The following is an 18,767-nucleotide window of genomic DNA, read 5'->3' as shown; positions in this document are numbered from 1 at the left end:
AAGGCAAAAAAATAAAATCCCATTTTTACTTTATTTAATGAAAAAGAAACATATTTCCAATATACTTTAATTAAAAAATGTGTACCGTTTTTATAAGAAACCTGACTGTATGCAGTGAAATTCTCCCTTCATTTACTGCTGTGGATAGGAATTGTCAGACGGTCCCTAGTTGCTCTGCAGGGAAACAATCATACTTATGAACAGCAGGGGCAGCCCCTGCCTTACTTCCCAGAACTTGAGCAGCTTTATTTGTTTCCGTGTAGAGCAGTTGGTGACTGTGTAGAGATTTGTGTTGGATTTTATTTTTTCCTTTACATCCCCTTTACTGTTTCCAACTCCAGCTGCAGGGACAAAGATCATGGAGCCAGATTTAAACAGATAAACTGAGAGCCACTGGTTCTCCAGAGTTAGAGAAAGTTTGTATTAAACAATACAAAAACTATAAAATCCACATTAGATTACATGACAACACAGGACCCAGTACAGTCTGTATATTGTGATTATTAATCAGTCTTGCTGTATTGGCTTCTGGCAGATATTATTTGAATTTTGCTGTTTTGATAATTTATGATGATCCCTAAGCAGCCCAGATCACACTGAGCATGTGCACAGTCTTGGTCTTGCAAAGATGTATAACAAAGTTACAAGATGGTGACCCCCTGTGACCAACTTTGAAAGCATAAATCATTTGTTTGATTAGGCTTGTGGTGCAGTAAGTTCATGTTTATGTTTAGTATACAAAATACAGCATTTCTTGCCTTATTCTATTTTAGACTTTACTTCCCATTATTACCCTTGATTTATATAATTCCAACCATTTTTCCACCTGCTGGAAGCTGCACGGGTGGCAAAGCACTAACTTACTGTTGCCCCTCTAGGTATTGATGCTTACAAGATGCTTGCACATCTGACTAGAACCAAAAACATCCTTTCCCTGGGCAGCTGCTTCACTTCCATAGCACTTGCCATGACAAATGTTATACCCCAGGATGGAAAGATAGTTCTCTGCTTAGCCAATCCCTCACCCCAGGATTTTCAAGACCATTCCCTACAGGCCAGGAAGATACAAAGAAAAGTTGGAGAAACCTGCGACATTTTGAAGGTAAATTACAGCTTCCTCTCTGTATTTGATTAAAGGTGATTAAAGGGGTGGTTCACCCTTCAGGTTAACTTTTAGTTTGTTATAAAATGGCCTACTTTTCAATTGTTTTTCAATTTAAATTTTTTTATGTTTTCTGAATTATTTGCCTTATTCCTCTGACTCTTTTAAGCTTTGAAATGGGGGTCACTGACCCCAGCAGCCAAAAAAAAAAACTACTGCGGCTACAATTTTACTGTATATATTACTTTTTATTACTTATCTTTCTATTTATGCCTCCTCTATTCATATCATTGCCTGGTTTCTCTCTTTAACTTGATCCTAGCAACCAGATAACTGCTGAAATTCCAAACTGGACAGCTGCTGAAGAAAAAGTTAAATAAAGACGCAAATAATAATAATAAAAAAATAAAAATAAAGGCCAATTGCACATTGTCTCAGAACACCACTCTCTACAGCAAATTAAAGTTAATTTAAAGGTGAACAACCACTTTATAGGTTATTTGCATCTCTAAACAGGAGTTATGCTATAGTGTGTTCTAGTTGTGACTTCTGAGACAATCTTGTAGCTCAACTTAATTCACCTGCACAGGGCCGGATTTCCCTGCAGGGCGCCCCGAGGCCTCAGGGTCCTAGCACCTGCTGGCCAGGTGCACATACCCCCCCTCCGCTGCGAGCATGTGTATGTGCCACTGTGCAGTGGAACTCAGAGTTCCCAATGTAGATAAGAATGCGGCAGGGCGGCAAGCGGCCCCTAAAATTTTACTACCCTGTGCCCGGGCCTTTGTGGCCTTGCCACAAATCCAGCCTGCTCCTGCAGATTATCTGAATTCTGCTATAGAAGGAGTTGGATGGCTTTTTAACAAGTGCAGAAATACAGGCAACAGTACAAGTTGATCCAGGGACTGTTCCGATTGCCATGTTGGAGTCAGGAAGGACTTTATTCCCCCTCTGAGGCAAATTGGAGAGGCTTCAGAGCGTTTTTTGCCTTCCTCTGGATCAACTGGCAGTTAGGCAAGTTATATATAGACTTAAAAGGTTGAACTTGATGGACGCGTCTTTTTTCAACCTAACTTACTATGTTACTGTTGTATTATATTTACCAATAACTGTAATGTCTAGAGAAATAGGCAAGATGATGTATGATGTGGGATCAGTAACTGTGAGACTGTATGTATGGTAGGACAAATAGTGTCAGGGAATGGTGTGTTATAATAAGTCTGTATAATAAGGCAGGGTCGGCCTGGCCCGGCTGGACATCGGGACACCTGTCAGGCCAGACCCCCTCTCCCGATATTCAGATATCAGGAGATAGCGCCATTTGTGCAATCTGCGCCGAGAGCCGACGTTTGCACATTTGCATGTCTCTGAGTGGCACGTGACAGTAGGGGGGGTGGGGGGGTGGTGGCCCCCCATTCTGATCATGTAATAAGGAGAGATGATGCTTTGAAAAATGGATGCCTGTTTGTGTGGGACAGAGGATATATGATATAGTGAGAAGCTGTCAGGGGAAGGAGCTTCAAATATGAGAGAGAGGTTATAACAGTAACTCACAAAAGGATGACGAAGCACATTATACAGTGACACCTTGATTTTAAGTCTCCTGGTTTTAAGTTTTCCTGCATTTTACATTTTTTATTTGTGGTCCCACCAATTTATAATGCATTTAAATGGGTGCAATTCCTCTTCTTCTTTGCGGCGACTAATCTCCCCGAACTGCCTCTCCTGCCTTCCCCCCGGCTAAAATGCAGATCGCCGGAGGGATGGCACTCAGATTGATTTCCCGAAGTTGTTCGAAATTGCCTCACGAGGAAACTTCGGGCGAATTCTGGAAATTAAATTGATCCGATTTCATTTTAGCCGACGGAAAGACAGGGGAGGCAGTTCAGGGAGATAAGTCTCCCCAAAGAATAGGAGATTTGTCGCCGGGCAACTAATCTCCCTGAATCTGCCTGTGTGCCCTGACCCTAAAACTGACCAGGTTGGTTGTCTGAACATTAATTCATCAGGTTGAACTGATGAAATGTCACTTGGGATGTTTACAAAGCTCTTAGCTGTGGTCCAAATTCATGGCTGGATAATTTGGTACCTGGACTGGTTGATTTCTGGATGAGCTAAAATCAGATTTCCTTCAGGAACATGTTAATTTCACTTTCACCATTCACTTTCCAATAATATGGGTGCCTTAGTGACAAGTTGGCTTCAAGGTGGCCATACACTGTAAGATTCGCTTGCCTTAGGTGAGCAATATCCTACTAATGCGATCGCTTCGCTCTTGGGGATACAAAAAGTTGGAGCGAGGATCACATCGGCTCATCTGACAGGAAAATCTAGTGTGCCCAATTAAAATCTGGCTGATGTTTGACCGGGAAGGCCTGTTGGAGGGCCCATATATGGCCAGATAAACTGCTGAATTGGTCTTAAGGACCTGAAAAGGCAGCTTAAATCTGCCCATCTATGGCCACCTTAACTCTATGAATCTTTAATGCCCGGTTAGGCCCTGGTTGTTTTTAGCCATCACACCCATCTAGGGGTTTTACACAGACACCTGACTAAACCCTTTGCTGTCCTAGACATGTTGCACTCTTTAAATATCTGCTCTAGGAAACCACGGCACAACTCAGGGTTAAGCTTAGTTTATATAGAATCAAATGGAGGCCTGTGGCCTAAAGGCAAAATTGAGCAGCTTGTGGCTTTAATAAGCCATTTGTCTACAATTTAATAAGCCCAGTCGTGATTATCCAGTACCTTAAAGCAGATAACGGCTGTAGATAGAAGTGGATTTCTGATTATCTACAGGGAAAGGTATAATGTGCTACTGATTAGAAATGAGGGAAATAAGAGAAGTCGGATCTGCTGGGTGACTCATACAATGAAGAGTGCCCTTTCCATCTACTGCCTAATGAAGTTCTGGTCATCCAGCCAACAGGACAGTATCAAATCTAAACCTGGACATTACAGGCCCTACTCAGATCACCTGGCACCTGCCCAGACAATCAGATTAAAAGAACAGTAACACTGACAACAGTTTTCAGTTTTAAAGTAATATAATTATAATGTAGCGTTGCCCTACACTTTTAAAACTGGTGTTTTTGCTTCAGATACACTAATATAGTTTATATAAACAAGCTGCTGTGTAGCCATGGGGGCAGCCATTCAAGAACAGGATACACAGTAGATAACAGATAAGTACTACTATAGTTTATATAAACAAGCTGCTGTGTAGTCATGGGGGCAGCCATTCAAGCACAGGATACACAGTAGATAACAGATAAGTACTACTATAGTTTATATAAACAAGCTGCTGTGTAGCCATGGGGGCAGCCATTCAAGAACAGGATACACAGTAGATAACAGATAAGTACTACTATAGTTTATATAAACAAACTGCTGTGTAGCCATGGGGGCAGTCATTCAAGCACAGGATACACAGTGATAACAGATAAGTACTAGTATAGTTTATATAAACAAGCTGCTGTGTAGCCATGGGGGCAGCCATTCAAGCACAGGATACACAGTAGATAACAGATAAGTACTACTATAGTTTATATAAACAAGCTGCTGTGTAGCCATGGGGCAACCATTCAAGCACAGGATACACAGTAGATAACAGATAAGTGCTACTATAGTTTATATAAACACACTACTGTGTAGCCATGGGGGCAGTCATTCAAGCACAGGATACACAGTAGATAACAGATAAGTACTAGTACAGTTTATATAAACAAGCTGCTGTGTAGCCATGGGGGCAGCCATTCAAGCACAGGATACACAGTAGATAACAGATAAGTACTACTATAGTTTATATAAACATGCTGCTGTGTAGCCATGGGGGCAGCCATTCAAGCACAGGATACACAGTAGATAACAGATAAGTGCTACTATAGTTTATATTAACACGCTACTGTATAGCCATGGGGCAGTCATTCAAGCACAGGATACAAAGTAGATAACAGATAAGTACTAGTATAGTTTATATAAACAAGCTGCTGTGTAGCCATGGGGGCAGCCATTCAAGCACAGGATACACAGTAGATAACAGATAAGTACTACTATAGTTTATATAAACACGCTGCTGTGTAGCCATGGGGGCAGCCATTCAAGCACAGGATACACAGTAGATAACAGATAAGTACTACTATAGTTTAAATAAAAAAGCTGATGTGTAGCCATGGGGGCAGCCATTCAAGCACAGGATACACAGTAGATAACAGATAAGTACTACTATAGTTTATATAAACAAGCTGCTGTGTAGCCATGGGGCAGCCATTCAAGCACAGGATACACAGTAGATAACAGATAAGTGCTACTATAGTTTATATTAACACGCTACTGTATAGCCATGGGGGCAGTCATTCAAGCACAGGATACACAGTAGATAACAGATAAGTACTAGTATAGTTTATATAAACAAGCTGCTGTGTAGCCATGGGTGCAGCCATTCAAGCACAGGATACACAGTAGATAACAGATAAGTACTACTATAGTTTATATAAACAAGCTGCTGTGTAGCCATGGGGGCAGCCATTCAGTTTGATGAAAGGAAAAAGGCACAGGTTACATAATAGATATAACAGAAAAGTTATGTATTCTACAGAGCTTAGCTATCTGCTGTGTAAAACTGAGCCTTTTCTCCTTTTTCAGCTTTAAATGGCTGCCCCCATGGCTACACAGCAGCTTGTTTATATAAATAATAGTAGTGTTTTTGAAACAAACACTCTTCGTGGTGCTTATTTTTGGTGTTGACTAGAAAAGAGTGGACTAGGATATAAAAAGTATACTCCATGGCGTCGTAAGTAAGCACAAGTAATCCAAGGCATTGTGGGAGTACTCCAGTTCATATATTCGATATAGGGTCACCATCTTTTCCAGAATATATTACTAGATATTACTAGAGAGGTTGACGCAGTGACATCACAACATCATAGGGTCTGGGTGCTTACAGGGCAAGTCCATGGAACTGAGTATGGTGGGAGTTAGGATAGGGATGGACTGAGAGTATAAGGGAGTATTATATTGTAAGGGCCAGGGCACACGCTGTTATTCCGGGAGATTAGTCGCCCAGTGAAAAAACGATTCTTCTTCGGGTGACTTCCTGCTTGTAGAATGTAAATTGCCGGTAGGATGGCAGTCGCATCGCTTTGGCTTTCAGTAGTCGCCCCGAAGTTTCCTCGTAATTCAACTTTTGGCGACTTTGTAAATCGAAGCGATCCGAGTGCCATCCCGCCAGTGATTTAGATTCTAGCTGGTGAGAAGGCAGTTCTGGGAGATTAGTTGCCCGAAGAAGAAGCGATTTATCGCTGGGCGACTAATCCCCCGAAATAGCAGCGTGTGCCCTTACCCGTCAGGAAAGGATGTGGAATTAGAAATTTGCCATCAAATATGTTGCTGGTCAGTTTGTAATACCAGTCTCGGTTTTAGTTGGTGATAAGTGATGTATGGAAGTTTGGATTGAGCACTTCTTTCTGGTTTCCCTGCACTGGGTTCTTCTTCCGGTAGTGTCTATTTATAGGCCTGCCCCGTCATCTTTTGCGACAACAGAGATGGACAAGTCAGGAGCAGGTCTATAATTAGAAGTCTTGAATAATCGGATATGAAGCACACCATCCTCAGGCTTTGCCTTTAAAACATTTTATTTCAGCGGTGTGTGAATTCCGTTATAAATTAAATGTTTTAAAGGCAAAGCCTGAGGATGGTTTGCTTCATATCCTATTATTCAAGATAAGGAATTTGGCTGACTTGGAGGCAGCTTGGGAGTGGATGCACCCTGAAAAAGTAAGTGGTGTGCTGAAGAAAAAATTGTTTTTGGACTATAATTAGAAGTGTCTGGGGGGTTGTGCTGGGTGCAAATTGGGAGAGGGCAGGTTAGGGTAGGGTGCAGGTCTACTTTTGTTGTCCCACACATCACTACACTGGCCACATCAGTAATTCAGTTAATCAAAAATTGCCTCATGTTCGAACTTGGAATTGTTTATGGCACAGGCTACAGTGAATATAGAGTCTTCTAAATATTTACCCTTTAACCGGAAGGAATGTTCTCTGCCTTGCTCTTGCTCCAAGTGTACTGTATTATTCCCTCCGTCTAAACAAAGAGAGGCTTCAGCCCCGACACAATTTCTTGCACTGAATAGCTACTTGTGAAGTCTGCCAAGAGAAACCACCTTGACAAAGTCAAGGACTCTGAATTTAATGTTGAACTGGGTGAATAAATTATGCATGAAATTGTGTCGAAGTCTCTCGTGTGCAGAACTGCTCCTTTTTGATATGAAAGGTTAATTCAGAAAAGAGTCCAAAATAGCAGGAAATGATGGGGATAAGTGGAGAGTATTCACTGTTGTGAGCTCTTATTACCAGAAATTGTATTTCTCCTCAGTCTTCCCTTGGGATGTAGCCATACTAGAGAAAATAGGCTGCGTTCAGTCGCATTTCATAAGGGGGATGGAAGAAAGGAACAAATGCTGGAGACTAAAGGTGACCAATGCCATACACTGGCTGATTATAGCTGCCGATATCGGTCCTTTAGACCACTCCGTCAGCTTATCTGCCCATGTATGGGGGGCTCCGAACTGGTCTCCCTGATCAATCGATGGTCAAAGATCATCCAGATATCGATCGGGGAGGTTTGATTTTTCTATGTGATTGAGGACCACATGGGCTAGTTGATGCGGTCCTCGTCCCGTCGGTGCCTATTTCCTTCGTTATAATCTGATTGTTTGGCCCTAGGGCCAATTGATCGAATTAACCCCATATCACCCTGCTGTTGGTGGGCATATCGGGGAAAGTTCTTATGGTGTATATGGCCATCTTTAGGCAAAAGAGATTGACCTTTCAGGTTAGCAGACTAACACAACATATAAGGTCAGCAATTGCACAAACTACTGATAAATGCACAATTGCACAATACTACTGCCATTACCAAAATATCTATACAGTTACACATGGTTCATGGATAGGGAAACAGCTGTTTTTGTCTCTGTACATTTTTGTCTCTGCCCATAAGCCTACTGATATAGAAAGTATGGTGGTGTTATATATGGTAAGGTTTATGTCTCACATAACGCTTTGGGGGAGATTTTCAACATTGCTTCATTCTGCTCAGTTACCCCCAAGCCCTCTGTATAAATCATGTTGATTCCTGAAAATATGTGAAAGTTAACATCTCTGAGATCACTTATCTTACAGAAAGCCGAGTGCAATGTCCAACAATCTACACTGAGTTCTGTTCTTCTTGTATTACTGCTAGGGTTGTCACTTTTTCTGGAAAAAAATACCGGCCTACCTATCTATTTGTCTTTTTTCCCTATTAATAACATTGGGCTCAACCATCATTTTTACCGGCCAGGCAAGCAAAATACTGCCCTATATTGCCCTGCACATGAGCCCAGTGTATAGTTTATGTGCCATATATTAGGAAATGTAGGGGGGAAGCAGGGTACCCTAAAAAAATTACGATCTTTTGCAGCCTATCGCCCTGAAAAACTCAGCCACCAGCGTTTTTTGGGACTTGAGGAAGTCCTATCTACTCTATTGCACCTCCCCTTGCCTGGAAGGCAAGTCTGGCAGAAGAGGTAACGTTCATTAAAATCCACATCTTAGTGAATTTGCGTCGTTACGTCCATTCGAATTTACGAATTTTGCGAATTTACGGCAGCGCCCGTTAGTAAATCGTAAAAGTCCCGAAATGTCATGACACTGGCGAATTCGCCAGCGTTAGTCACTTTGCCCTTTAGTAAATTTGCCCCCTGGAGAGCAACATGTTCCTGTTGGGGATCACTGCTCTATAGTACTAAACCCCCACACTATTCTCCTTTAAATTGACGCTCACACCTTTGTAAACATGCGGCATGGGAGGGGGGAGCAACCAGCAAACCTTATTTTTTTCATGAAGAAGAGGAGGGTCTGGTGCGGTCTTGTTTCGCCGCTGGAACTATCATTTGCCCCATGAATACAATGCTTAGTGATTGGTGGAGAGGAGAGACATGAAGGTGCCCTTACATGCCCTCTAACTTGCACGGCATTCAGATTTCAACTAAAATTCGACATCCCCCCAACCCTAACTTGCCTGTTCCCAACCCACGTCCAAACGACCTGGCAGGTTCCCTCCATTTAAAGACCCTCGCCTGTCCCTCCTGACTTCATAAAGGGGGCCGGCAGATCTATAAACAGAGGCTGAAGTTGACAGAGGAAGGTAGAGACTGGGGAAGGTAAAACTCGGCCATGAACTGGCCTGCCAATTGTGTGCAAAATGTCGGCCTAAACCTGACTGACCGCAGGTCTATGGTATCTAAGGGCAACCACCAGGGCCAGAACTAGGGGTAGGCAGAAGAGGCACCTGCCTAGGGCGCAATGGAAAAGGGGGGCTGGGCAGGTACCTGACTTCTGCCTACCCCATGTCCATGTTCACTGCTCTCCCCTACCCTCTGGCGCTCTCCCTCCCCTCTGGCGCTCTCCCCTCCCCTCCGGCACTCTCCCCTTGCGACCCTCCCTTCCTGCGCTCTAGCCCTGCCTCCCTCCCATCCAGTGCATGCGTGCTCACATTGCGATGGGGGGGCCTGCACGCAAACGGTTTGGGGGCCTGCACGCAAACGGTTTGGGAGCGCGGTGGCCGGCCGGTTCGCCTCGGGTGCCCGGTCGGCTTGGCCCGGCGCTGACAGGCACTCTGGTATTTGCATGAATCTACAGCTGGAACCATTACAAGTATGCTGGAGCACCTGTAGTCAGTGGTGTAATTAGCGCCCGGTTCCCCTTGCAAAAAAATCTTCAGAGGGGCGCACTCCGATCTTCATCCTCCCACCGACTTCCCGTCCTGCCTCTGCCCCACCCATGTCCCACCTCCGTCCTGCCCATGTCCCACCCTGACTCTGCCCACTCCCAACAGACGGCTGGGGAGGAGGGTTTTTTTATTAGCTATAGAGGAAGCAGACCCCACAGTCGGGGCCCCCGGTTCCCCCGGGCCCCCCAGTTCCCCGGGCCCCCCCTGCGACTGGTCTGCTTCCTCTATAATTACGCCACTGCTGTCAGTGGTTAAACTCCTGTTCAAGCTAAACATATTTACCAGAAGCCTCTGCTTTACCAGTATGGCTGCTCTCTGATTACTCTTGAAGTCAGTAGGTATGCCAAGTTATCAATTGGAGGAAACTGGGAAGGCCCACACGCCATCCTGCCAGGTGGAGAATTTTATGATTGCATGGGGTACATCTTAAAAAATTTTAATGCAAGGTGAGTATCACTTTAAATTCAGAATCAAGGGAAAGTTTTAGTGATTATACGGCAATTCTGAGCAATTGTTACAGTTGACTGTCTGTATGCATTAACTCAGCAAAGAATAAAAACTACATATTACAGCTGCATTTTAAGCAAATAATAAAGATTATCAGTGTGAATTTAAAAGGTACTCTGGAAAGTGTGTGTGTGTATGTAAAAGCGGAATTTCAAGTGTATGAATGATAAATAGTGAACAATGAAAATATCACTTTGTTGCCAACTTCTTAAAGGTTTTAAAGATTTTAAATTACTCAGAAATGTGATAAAAAGATGTCAAAGGCAGCAGAAAAAAAGAATACATTTATCTTGGATTCAGTGCTTTTATATGAAAGGGATATAACTTAATTTATGGAGATTATAAAACAGCATTGATTTCATCATATAAGAGTTAGAAAGTTGCATTTTGCTCACCTTGAGTAGCGCAGACTCGCCGCCTATTATGGGATCACATAAAGATTTTTTGTGCAAAGAGCATATTTCAGCATAGTTCTTTGCCTCTATATAATATATAATTTTTTTTTAGTTTTGATTATTTTGTGACTTCATAATGAGACAATATATACGGGCAAACTTTGTACAGCATCTGAGAGCTCAGGCCAGGGATGAATGTGTACGACATATGTCCATTCATCCCTGTAATATGCCTTTGTCTCTCTCATTTTCTGTTTGCCTCAACTGCTTCATCATGTCCTGGTCGAACAGCTCAAAAGATTTGTGTAGCTGTAGTTGAGAGTGCTTATTAATGGTTTGTGTTGAGTTGTGACTGTGTGAGGGTTTTCACAATGGCGTCCAACTCCTGCTTGAGTTGGATAGCCATGGAAATGCCTTCCTCATTGACCTCCGTTTTGCTTTTAATCTGGGTCACTCTTGCCACCATTGTGCCATGTATTTTGAGAATAGCATATCTCTTTCTCAATTTTGTGTCTTCTATACTGGGCATTTTATTGAGTGCCCTGCTCTTGTAAGAAACAATTGCCTCTTTAGGATTCTTGTTGTCCATTTCTATAACAGACAGCCGTGCCTGTAGCTAAATCCATAGTTGGCTTTTTTGGGTCTCCAAGGGACAAATATGCAAAATATGCACTGTTGAAAATGTCGAAACTGTTGTAAAAGAAAACAAACAATTGCTTTGCTTTACAGACCATGTGTCGGTGTGTGTTTTTACAATTTAACGCTGTATCTACCTACTCACTACTGGTTTGGACTTATGAAATAATGTAGCAGAGACAGCACTGCAGAGAATAACAAGAGAAAAGCATATACCGTACTAAGGTTCATTTTAATTATATATGCTGGTAACTTTAGAATTATTGACTTTGTTTGGATGGAGCAGTAGTTCAAACATCTACGCTCCCTACTATAACTGCTATTCCACAGCCACTGTTCCTTCCCAGAGACTATTATCCCACTGTTACTATAGGCACCATCTCTCCCTACTATACCTGCTATCCCACAGTCACACTCCCTTCCCAGAGACTATTATCCACTGTTACTATAGGCACCATCTCTCCCTACTATACCTCCTATCCCACAGTCCCACGCCCTTCCCAGAGACTATTATCCACTGTTACTATAGGCACCATCTCTCCCTACTATACCTGCTATCCCACGGTCACACTCCCTTCCCAGAAACTATTATCCCACTGTTACTATAGGCATCATCTCTCCCTACTATACCTGCTATCCCACAGTCACACTCCCTTCCCAAAGACTATTATCCCACTGTTACTATAGGCACCATCTCTCCCTACTATACCTGCTATCCCACAGTCACACTACCTTCCCAGAGACTATTATGCCACTGTTACTATAGGCACCATCTCTCCCTACTATACCTGCTATCCCACAGTCACACTCCCTTCCCAGAGACTATTATCCCACTGTTACTATAGGCACCATCTCTCCCTACTATACCTGCTATCCCACAGTCACACTCAATTCCCAGAGACTATTATCCCACTGTTACTATAGGCACCATCTCTCCCTACTATACCTGCTATCCCACAGTCACACTCCCTTCCCAGAGCCTATTATCCACTTGTTACTATAGACACCATCTCTCCCTACTATACCTCCATCCCACAGTCCCACTCCCTTCCCAGAGGACTCATTATCCACTGTTACTATAGGCACCATCTCTTCCCTACTATACCTGCTATCCCACGGTCACACTCCCTTCCCAGAAACTATTAATCCCACTGTTACTATAGGCATCATCTCTCCCTTACTATACCTGCTAATCCCACAGTCACACTCCCTTCCCAAAGACTATTATCCCACTGTTACTTAGGCACATCTCTCCCTACTATACCTGCTTATCCACAGTCACACTACCTTCCCAGAGACTATTATGCCACTGTTACTATAGGCACCATCTCTCCCTACTATACCTGCTATCCCCACAGTCCACACTCCCTTCCCCAGAGACTATTATCCCACTGTTACTATAGGGCCACCATCTCTTCCCTACTATACCTGCTATCCCACATCACACTCCCTTCCCAGAGACTATTATCCACTGTTACTATAGGCACCATCTCTCCTACTATACCTGCTATCCCACAGTCACAACTCCCCTTCCCAGAGACTATTATCCCACTGTTACTATAGGCACCATCTCTCCCTACTATACCTGCTATCCCACAGTCACACTCCCTTCCCAGAGACTATTATCCCACTGTTACTATAGGGCACCATCTCTCCCTACTATACCTGCTATCCCACAGTCACACTCCCTTCCCAGAGACTATTATCCACTGTTACTATAGGCACCATATCTCCCTACTATACCTGCTATCCCACAGTCACACTCCCTTCCCAGAGACTATTATCCACTGTTACTATAGACACCATCTCTCCTACTATACCTGCTATCCCACAGTCACACTCACTTCCCAGAGACTATTATCCACTGTTACTATAGGCACCATCTCTCCCTACTATACCTGCTATCCCACAGTCACACTCCCTTCTCAGAGACTATTATCCACTGTTACTATAGGCACCATCTCTCCCTACTGTACCTGCTATCCCACAGTCACACTCCCTTCCCAGAGACTATTATCCACTGTTACTATAGGCACCATCTCTCCCTACTATACCTGCTATCCCACAGTTACACTCCCTTCCCAGAGACTATTATCCCACTGTTACTATAGACACCATCTCTCACTACTATACCTGCTATCCCACAGTCACACTCCCTTCCCAGAGACTATTATCCCACTGTTACTATAGACACCATCTCTCCCTACTATACCTGCTATCCCACAGTCACACTCCCTTCCCAGAGACTATTATCCCACTGTTACTATAGACACCATCTCTCCCTACTATACCTGCTATCCCACAGTCACACTCCCTTCCCAGAGACTATTATCCCACTGTTACTATAGGCACCATCTCTCCCTACTATACCTGCTATCCCACAGCCACACTCCCTTCCCAGACACTATTATCCACTGTTACTATAGGCACCATCTCTCCCTACTATACCTGCTATCCCACAGTCACACTGCCTAAACCTCTAGCCCAACTCTTTGTATGGTCCAGGGTAATTGTCCTTGCTTGGAACCCCACCCTTTAAAAACAGTTTTTTGCATTCCTCCTCATTTCATATATTATATGTTAATACTCATGTTAATCATAGATGTAGCGTAGTTGTATATATACTGTACCAATGAAACGTTCAAAAACACTAAACAATTTTCTGCTAAAAGACATTATTTAATGCATTACCCTGAAAGGGAAAACGATTGCACTCGCTTCAAACGAGAATCTCCCCTCCTGATTAGTCATCTGTGCCAAACGTCTCACTAAAACCGTCCAAGCGGTGCCAGCAGGGTGAGGGCGTAAAGCTAATGAATCAGTTGTATTGAAATGGAAGAGTTCTTACTATCAGTGGATATTAAATGACGGTGTCACATTCCCTAATGCCATTAGTTACAAACCTTTTATATGAGTGATCATTCTTCCCATTAGCGCTCTCTTGGGTGTTAAAATTGTCTTCTGTTCTGTTCATGATGATTTGTCAGTGGGAATCATTCTAGGGACGGGTGACAGGACGGGAGAAGTGCAAACCGCACACTTTGGAAATTCACATTCCATTTTCTTAATGCTAATTCCTTTTTTTTTCCCTTCTCTTCTTCTGTTTTTGACCCAGATAAAACTGATGATTTTATGGCTAATTTAAGCTCCCCACGGTCTGCCTGGTGAATATGTATGTTGCTGAATTAGACATTTATTCTAACATAAAATTAGCTTTTAGCTTTGCTCGGAGAGACCCGCATTCTGCCTGACCTCAGCCATATTGACTTGAAGATACTTTGTGGATTTACAGAAGGTTGAAATGTGCCCCCCTTTTCCTTTTACACTGGGACAGGCATCTAAGAAATACAAGTGTAGAGAGGGCTGTCGGAATAATCACCAGCATTTAATGGTAGCCTTCTTAATTTAATAATAATCAGGTTACATTGTCAGCCCTGAGCATCCATCCTGGGTGGCATATTTCCTGCTTAAATGATTAGACGGTGAGCCTTTTGTTGTGATCAAGCCATCAACCATAGCCCTAGTGCACTTACCTAGAGAAATAGGTGAGCTTTTATATAAGGGCAAAGCTGTCATCATGTTACATATGTTATTGCTGGCAAATAGTGATGAAAATACTTTTTTTGCCAGGTTTCGCCGCAAAAAAGACGCCCATAGACTCCATTGGGTGAAAAAAATTCTTGCCCCTAGACTACAATGCATTTGATGAATTTTTTGCCGCTTCGCAAATTTTTGCCGAAGTGAAACGGGTCAGCTTCACCCTATCACTACAGCGGTAAAAGATAATCCTGCAGTTTAGCATGCAGTACTACCTCTTACCAGTAGGCGACAGCAGCTTCATACAATCTGCACTGCAGGCGATACGGCTTATGTTGGAAACGCAATCCCACTAATTGCAATCTCCTTTTATTCAGTCAGAATTTAACCATTATCAATTGAATTTGAGCTCATGTATGATAACTGGGTGTGCACTACATACTTGCAGAATACTTGCATTCATTTCAACAGCATACCTCCCAGCATGCACTTCAAATATGGTTTGACCACACCCATTTTGTGGCCACACCCCCTAAATACAATGTCCATTTTACAAAATTTGTTAGGTTATGGTAAGTCTGAACACATTGGTGGGGGGTTTAGGTACATGTTTTAGTTTTGCTAATGAAGGTGAAATTGCCCTTTAAAGGTATGTTATAGAATGGCCAATTCTGAGCAACTTTTCAGGTGGTCTCCATTATTTATTTGCCTTCTCCTTCCGACTCTGACTCCAGCCTTCAAACAGGGGTCACCGACCCCATAAAAAAAAATGCTCTGTAATGCTCTGTTATTGCTAATTACTCACCTTTCTATTCAGGCCTCTCCTATTCACATTCCAGTTTCTAGGTAAATTTGGACCCTAGCAACCAAATTGCAGAAACGGCAAACTGGAGAGCTGCTGAATAAAAAGCTAAATAACTCAAATAATAAATTAAATCCAAGTGCAAATTGTCTCAGAATACCACTGAATAAATTCGCCCGGTGCGAATTCGCAGCGAATGTCCCAGTTTCTCCGGCGACAAATAAATTCCTGAAACTGCGAAAATTGTCCAGTGTCAAAAAAATTTGGACGCACGTCGGAATAGTCGCTTACATCAAAACTGTCTCGCGTCAACATAATTTGGATGCCCATTGACTTTAATGCGGGTGTCAAAATTGACGCGAATTGATGCAGGTGTCAAAATTGAATTGGGAAGTTTGCAAATTTTTTCGGCGAAACAGGGCAAATTTGCGCATCACTGCTCTCATCACTTTTACTAAAAAATGTTAACTTAAAGGTGAACAACGCCTTTACGCAGTGAGTCTGAGTTCCCCCAAGAGACTTGTTTATTTTATTAGTTACAATTGTATCAAAGGTGCTTAGTATTCTGGGTTCACTGTCAAAAAGCCACTTATTTAATTAAGTCTTAGAAACTTGTGTTAGTTACAATTATATCAAAATGCAGATGCTGAGTATTCTGGGCTCTGCCAAAAAGCTTCTTATTTAAGTCTCAGAAATTTGGCGCAGCAGAAGTAGCAAGACAAGCCTGCATTTTTTCTGCAGGTACACAGAGCAGAGGTCGGCCTAAAAAAGCGTCATTTTTGGGTTCCCCCAACCTTGGTTACTCTACATTGGGTTCTATGACTCTTGTTATTGCATGGAATACTAACAACTTTAGGCTTTGTGTTGTGAATCAATTTAAAGGGAAGCCCATAATGGTTACAACAGGCAACAGGATGGCTTGGCTAATACTCGCAGTCAGTCTCATTAAAAAAGCTCAAATCTAGGAAAGATTAAATATTCTCTGTTAACTGTTGAGAAACATGTAAGGGTATAAAAAATGTACTATTGCTTTTGAAGTCCGGAAAGTGATGTGCACATCATAAGGCTATTGCAGAGGCTCCCCTCTCGAATCTCAACACCCCACACTCCCCAACATGGGCCTGCACCTGCTGATATACAGTAATACAGAACAGCATAGCCGCTGCCATGTCTGGTTGCTTGATATCCTGTTGACTTTATGTTAGTAGCAGTGGCTGACCAGGAGCATGTAAAGTTGAAGCTGATCCAGTCCTAAATTCAGAGAGCCTTTATATCATCAAATAATCCATTAGTGGGTTCTAATATCCTTATCATTTACAGTAGGGGGTACACTATCCCTTGTAATGCATGAGTGATACTCAGAGTTCCCTGTATAACTCAGCCTGCAGCCTTGTGTCTTTATATGGTCACAGAACCCCTCAGTGACTTCTAATATCCTTATCATTTACAGTAGGGGGTACATTATCCCTTATAATACATGAGTGATACTCAGAGTTCCCTGTATAACTCAGCCTGCAGCCTTGTGCCTTAATATGGTCACAATACAACCCCTCAGTGACTTCTAATATCCTTATCATTTACAGTAGGGGGTACATTATCCCTTATAATACATGAGTGATACTCAGAGTTCCCTGTATAACTCAGTCTGCAACCTTGTGCCTTTATATGGTCACAGGACCCCTCGGTGACTTCTAATATCTTTATATTTTACAATAGTTGGTTATTATTCTCTAGAGCCTCTATGCATATACAGTCATAAATATATATATAATACACAAAAGCCATGACTATCTTGTAAATGATATCCTTATAAACGGTGAGTTCTAATGTCATTTTTGTCACATGACTCACTGAAACTTGTGTATTATAATAAATAAAGTACCCCCAGTTGCAAAATATGAGGATATTAGAAGTAGGGATGCACCGAATCCACTATTTTGGATTCGGCCAAACTCCCGAATCATTCACGAAGGATTCGGCCGAATACCAAACCGAATCTGAATTTGCATATGCAAATTAGGGGTGGGAAGGGGAAAACATTTTTTACTTCCTTGTTTTGTGACAAAAAGTCACGTGATTTCCCTCCCCGCCCCTAATTTGCATATGCAAATCAGGATTCGGATTCGGTTCGGCTGGACAGGAGGATTCGGCCGAATCCAAACCCTGCTGAAAAAGACCGAATCCCAAACAGAATCCTGGATTCGGTGCATCCCTAATTAGAAGTTACCTCGGAGTTCCATGACCTGTATAAAAACACTTGGCCTTCGGCCTCGTGTTTTTATATGATCATGAAACTCCTCGGTAACTTATAATATCCTTATATTTTACTGGAGGGGGTACTTTATTCACTATATAATACACAAAAGCCATTAATATCTTGTAAATAATATCCGTGTAAACGGTGACACATGACTCACTAAAAATTGTGTATTATAATAAATAAAGTACCCCTTGTGGGAAAATATGAGGATATTAGAATTAACCTCGGAGTTCCATGACCTGTATAAAAGCCTCGGCCTTCGGTGACTTATGACTTATAATATCCTTATATTTTACAAAAGGGGGTACTTTATTCACTATATATACTCCGATCTAGTGGATCTCTCTCTCTCTCTCTCTCTCTCTCTCTCTCTCTCTCTCCCCCCCCCCTCTCTCTCTCTCTCTCTCTATATGCCAATTTCCATTTCATTTATTAATTAATATACCCAAATGATCAATAGGTGTTTATTTCCCAGCTATAGGAACTGAAGGCCCATTGTGAGTCTGACTGTTGATCATAAGTAGCCATTGTGCCCACATGTGTAAGCCAAGCCGGCAACTCTATAACAAATGCAACGCTGGGGCCGTGTAATTTTCTGCCTTTTTACACTTGAAATGTGAATGTGTTTTGCTACCAGGACAGACATCTAAATTTGTGTTGAATAAATGTGTGCACCTTGTCAGTAATTCTCTCCAGTTCTGCTTGGGAAGTCTCTGAGGCTTCTATATTATCGCTCGCCTGTTTTTTCCCTTTTCACA

At 42.5% G+C, this 18,767-nt stretch overlaps 1 protein-coding gene across 2 annotated transcripts in view; it reads left to right on the top strand.

The window, feature by feature from the left end:
* Positions 1-18,767, top strand: part of MGC147226.S (uncharacterized protein mgc147226 S homeolog) — a 56,799-nt gene that overhangs the window by 5,093 nt on the left and 32,939 nt on the right. For both annotated transcript variants that reach the window (XM_018259292.2, NM_001127737.1), the window contains 1 exon segment: positions 879-1,102. In XM_018259292.2, the coding sequence (XP_018114781.1) occupies positions 879-1,102 (224 nt within the window).

This window comes from Xenopus laevis, chromosome 4S (genome assembly GCF_017654675.1).
Source record: "Xenopus laevis strain J_2021 chromosome 4S, Xenopus_laevis_v10.1, whole genome shotgun sequence".
NCBI lineage: Eukaryota > Metazoa > Chordata > Amphibia > Anura > Pipidae > Xenopus > Xenopus laevis.
The sequence above is the reverse complement of the archived record's forward strand: the minus strand, read 5'-3'. Positions and strand labels throughout refer to the sequence as shown.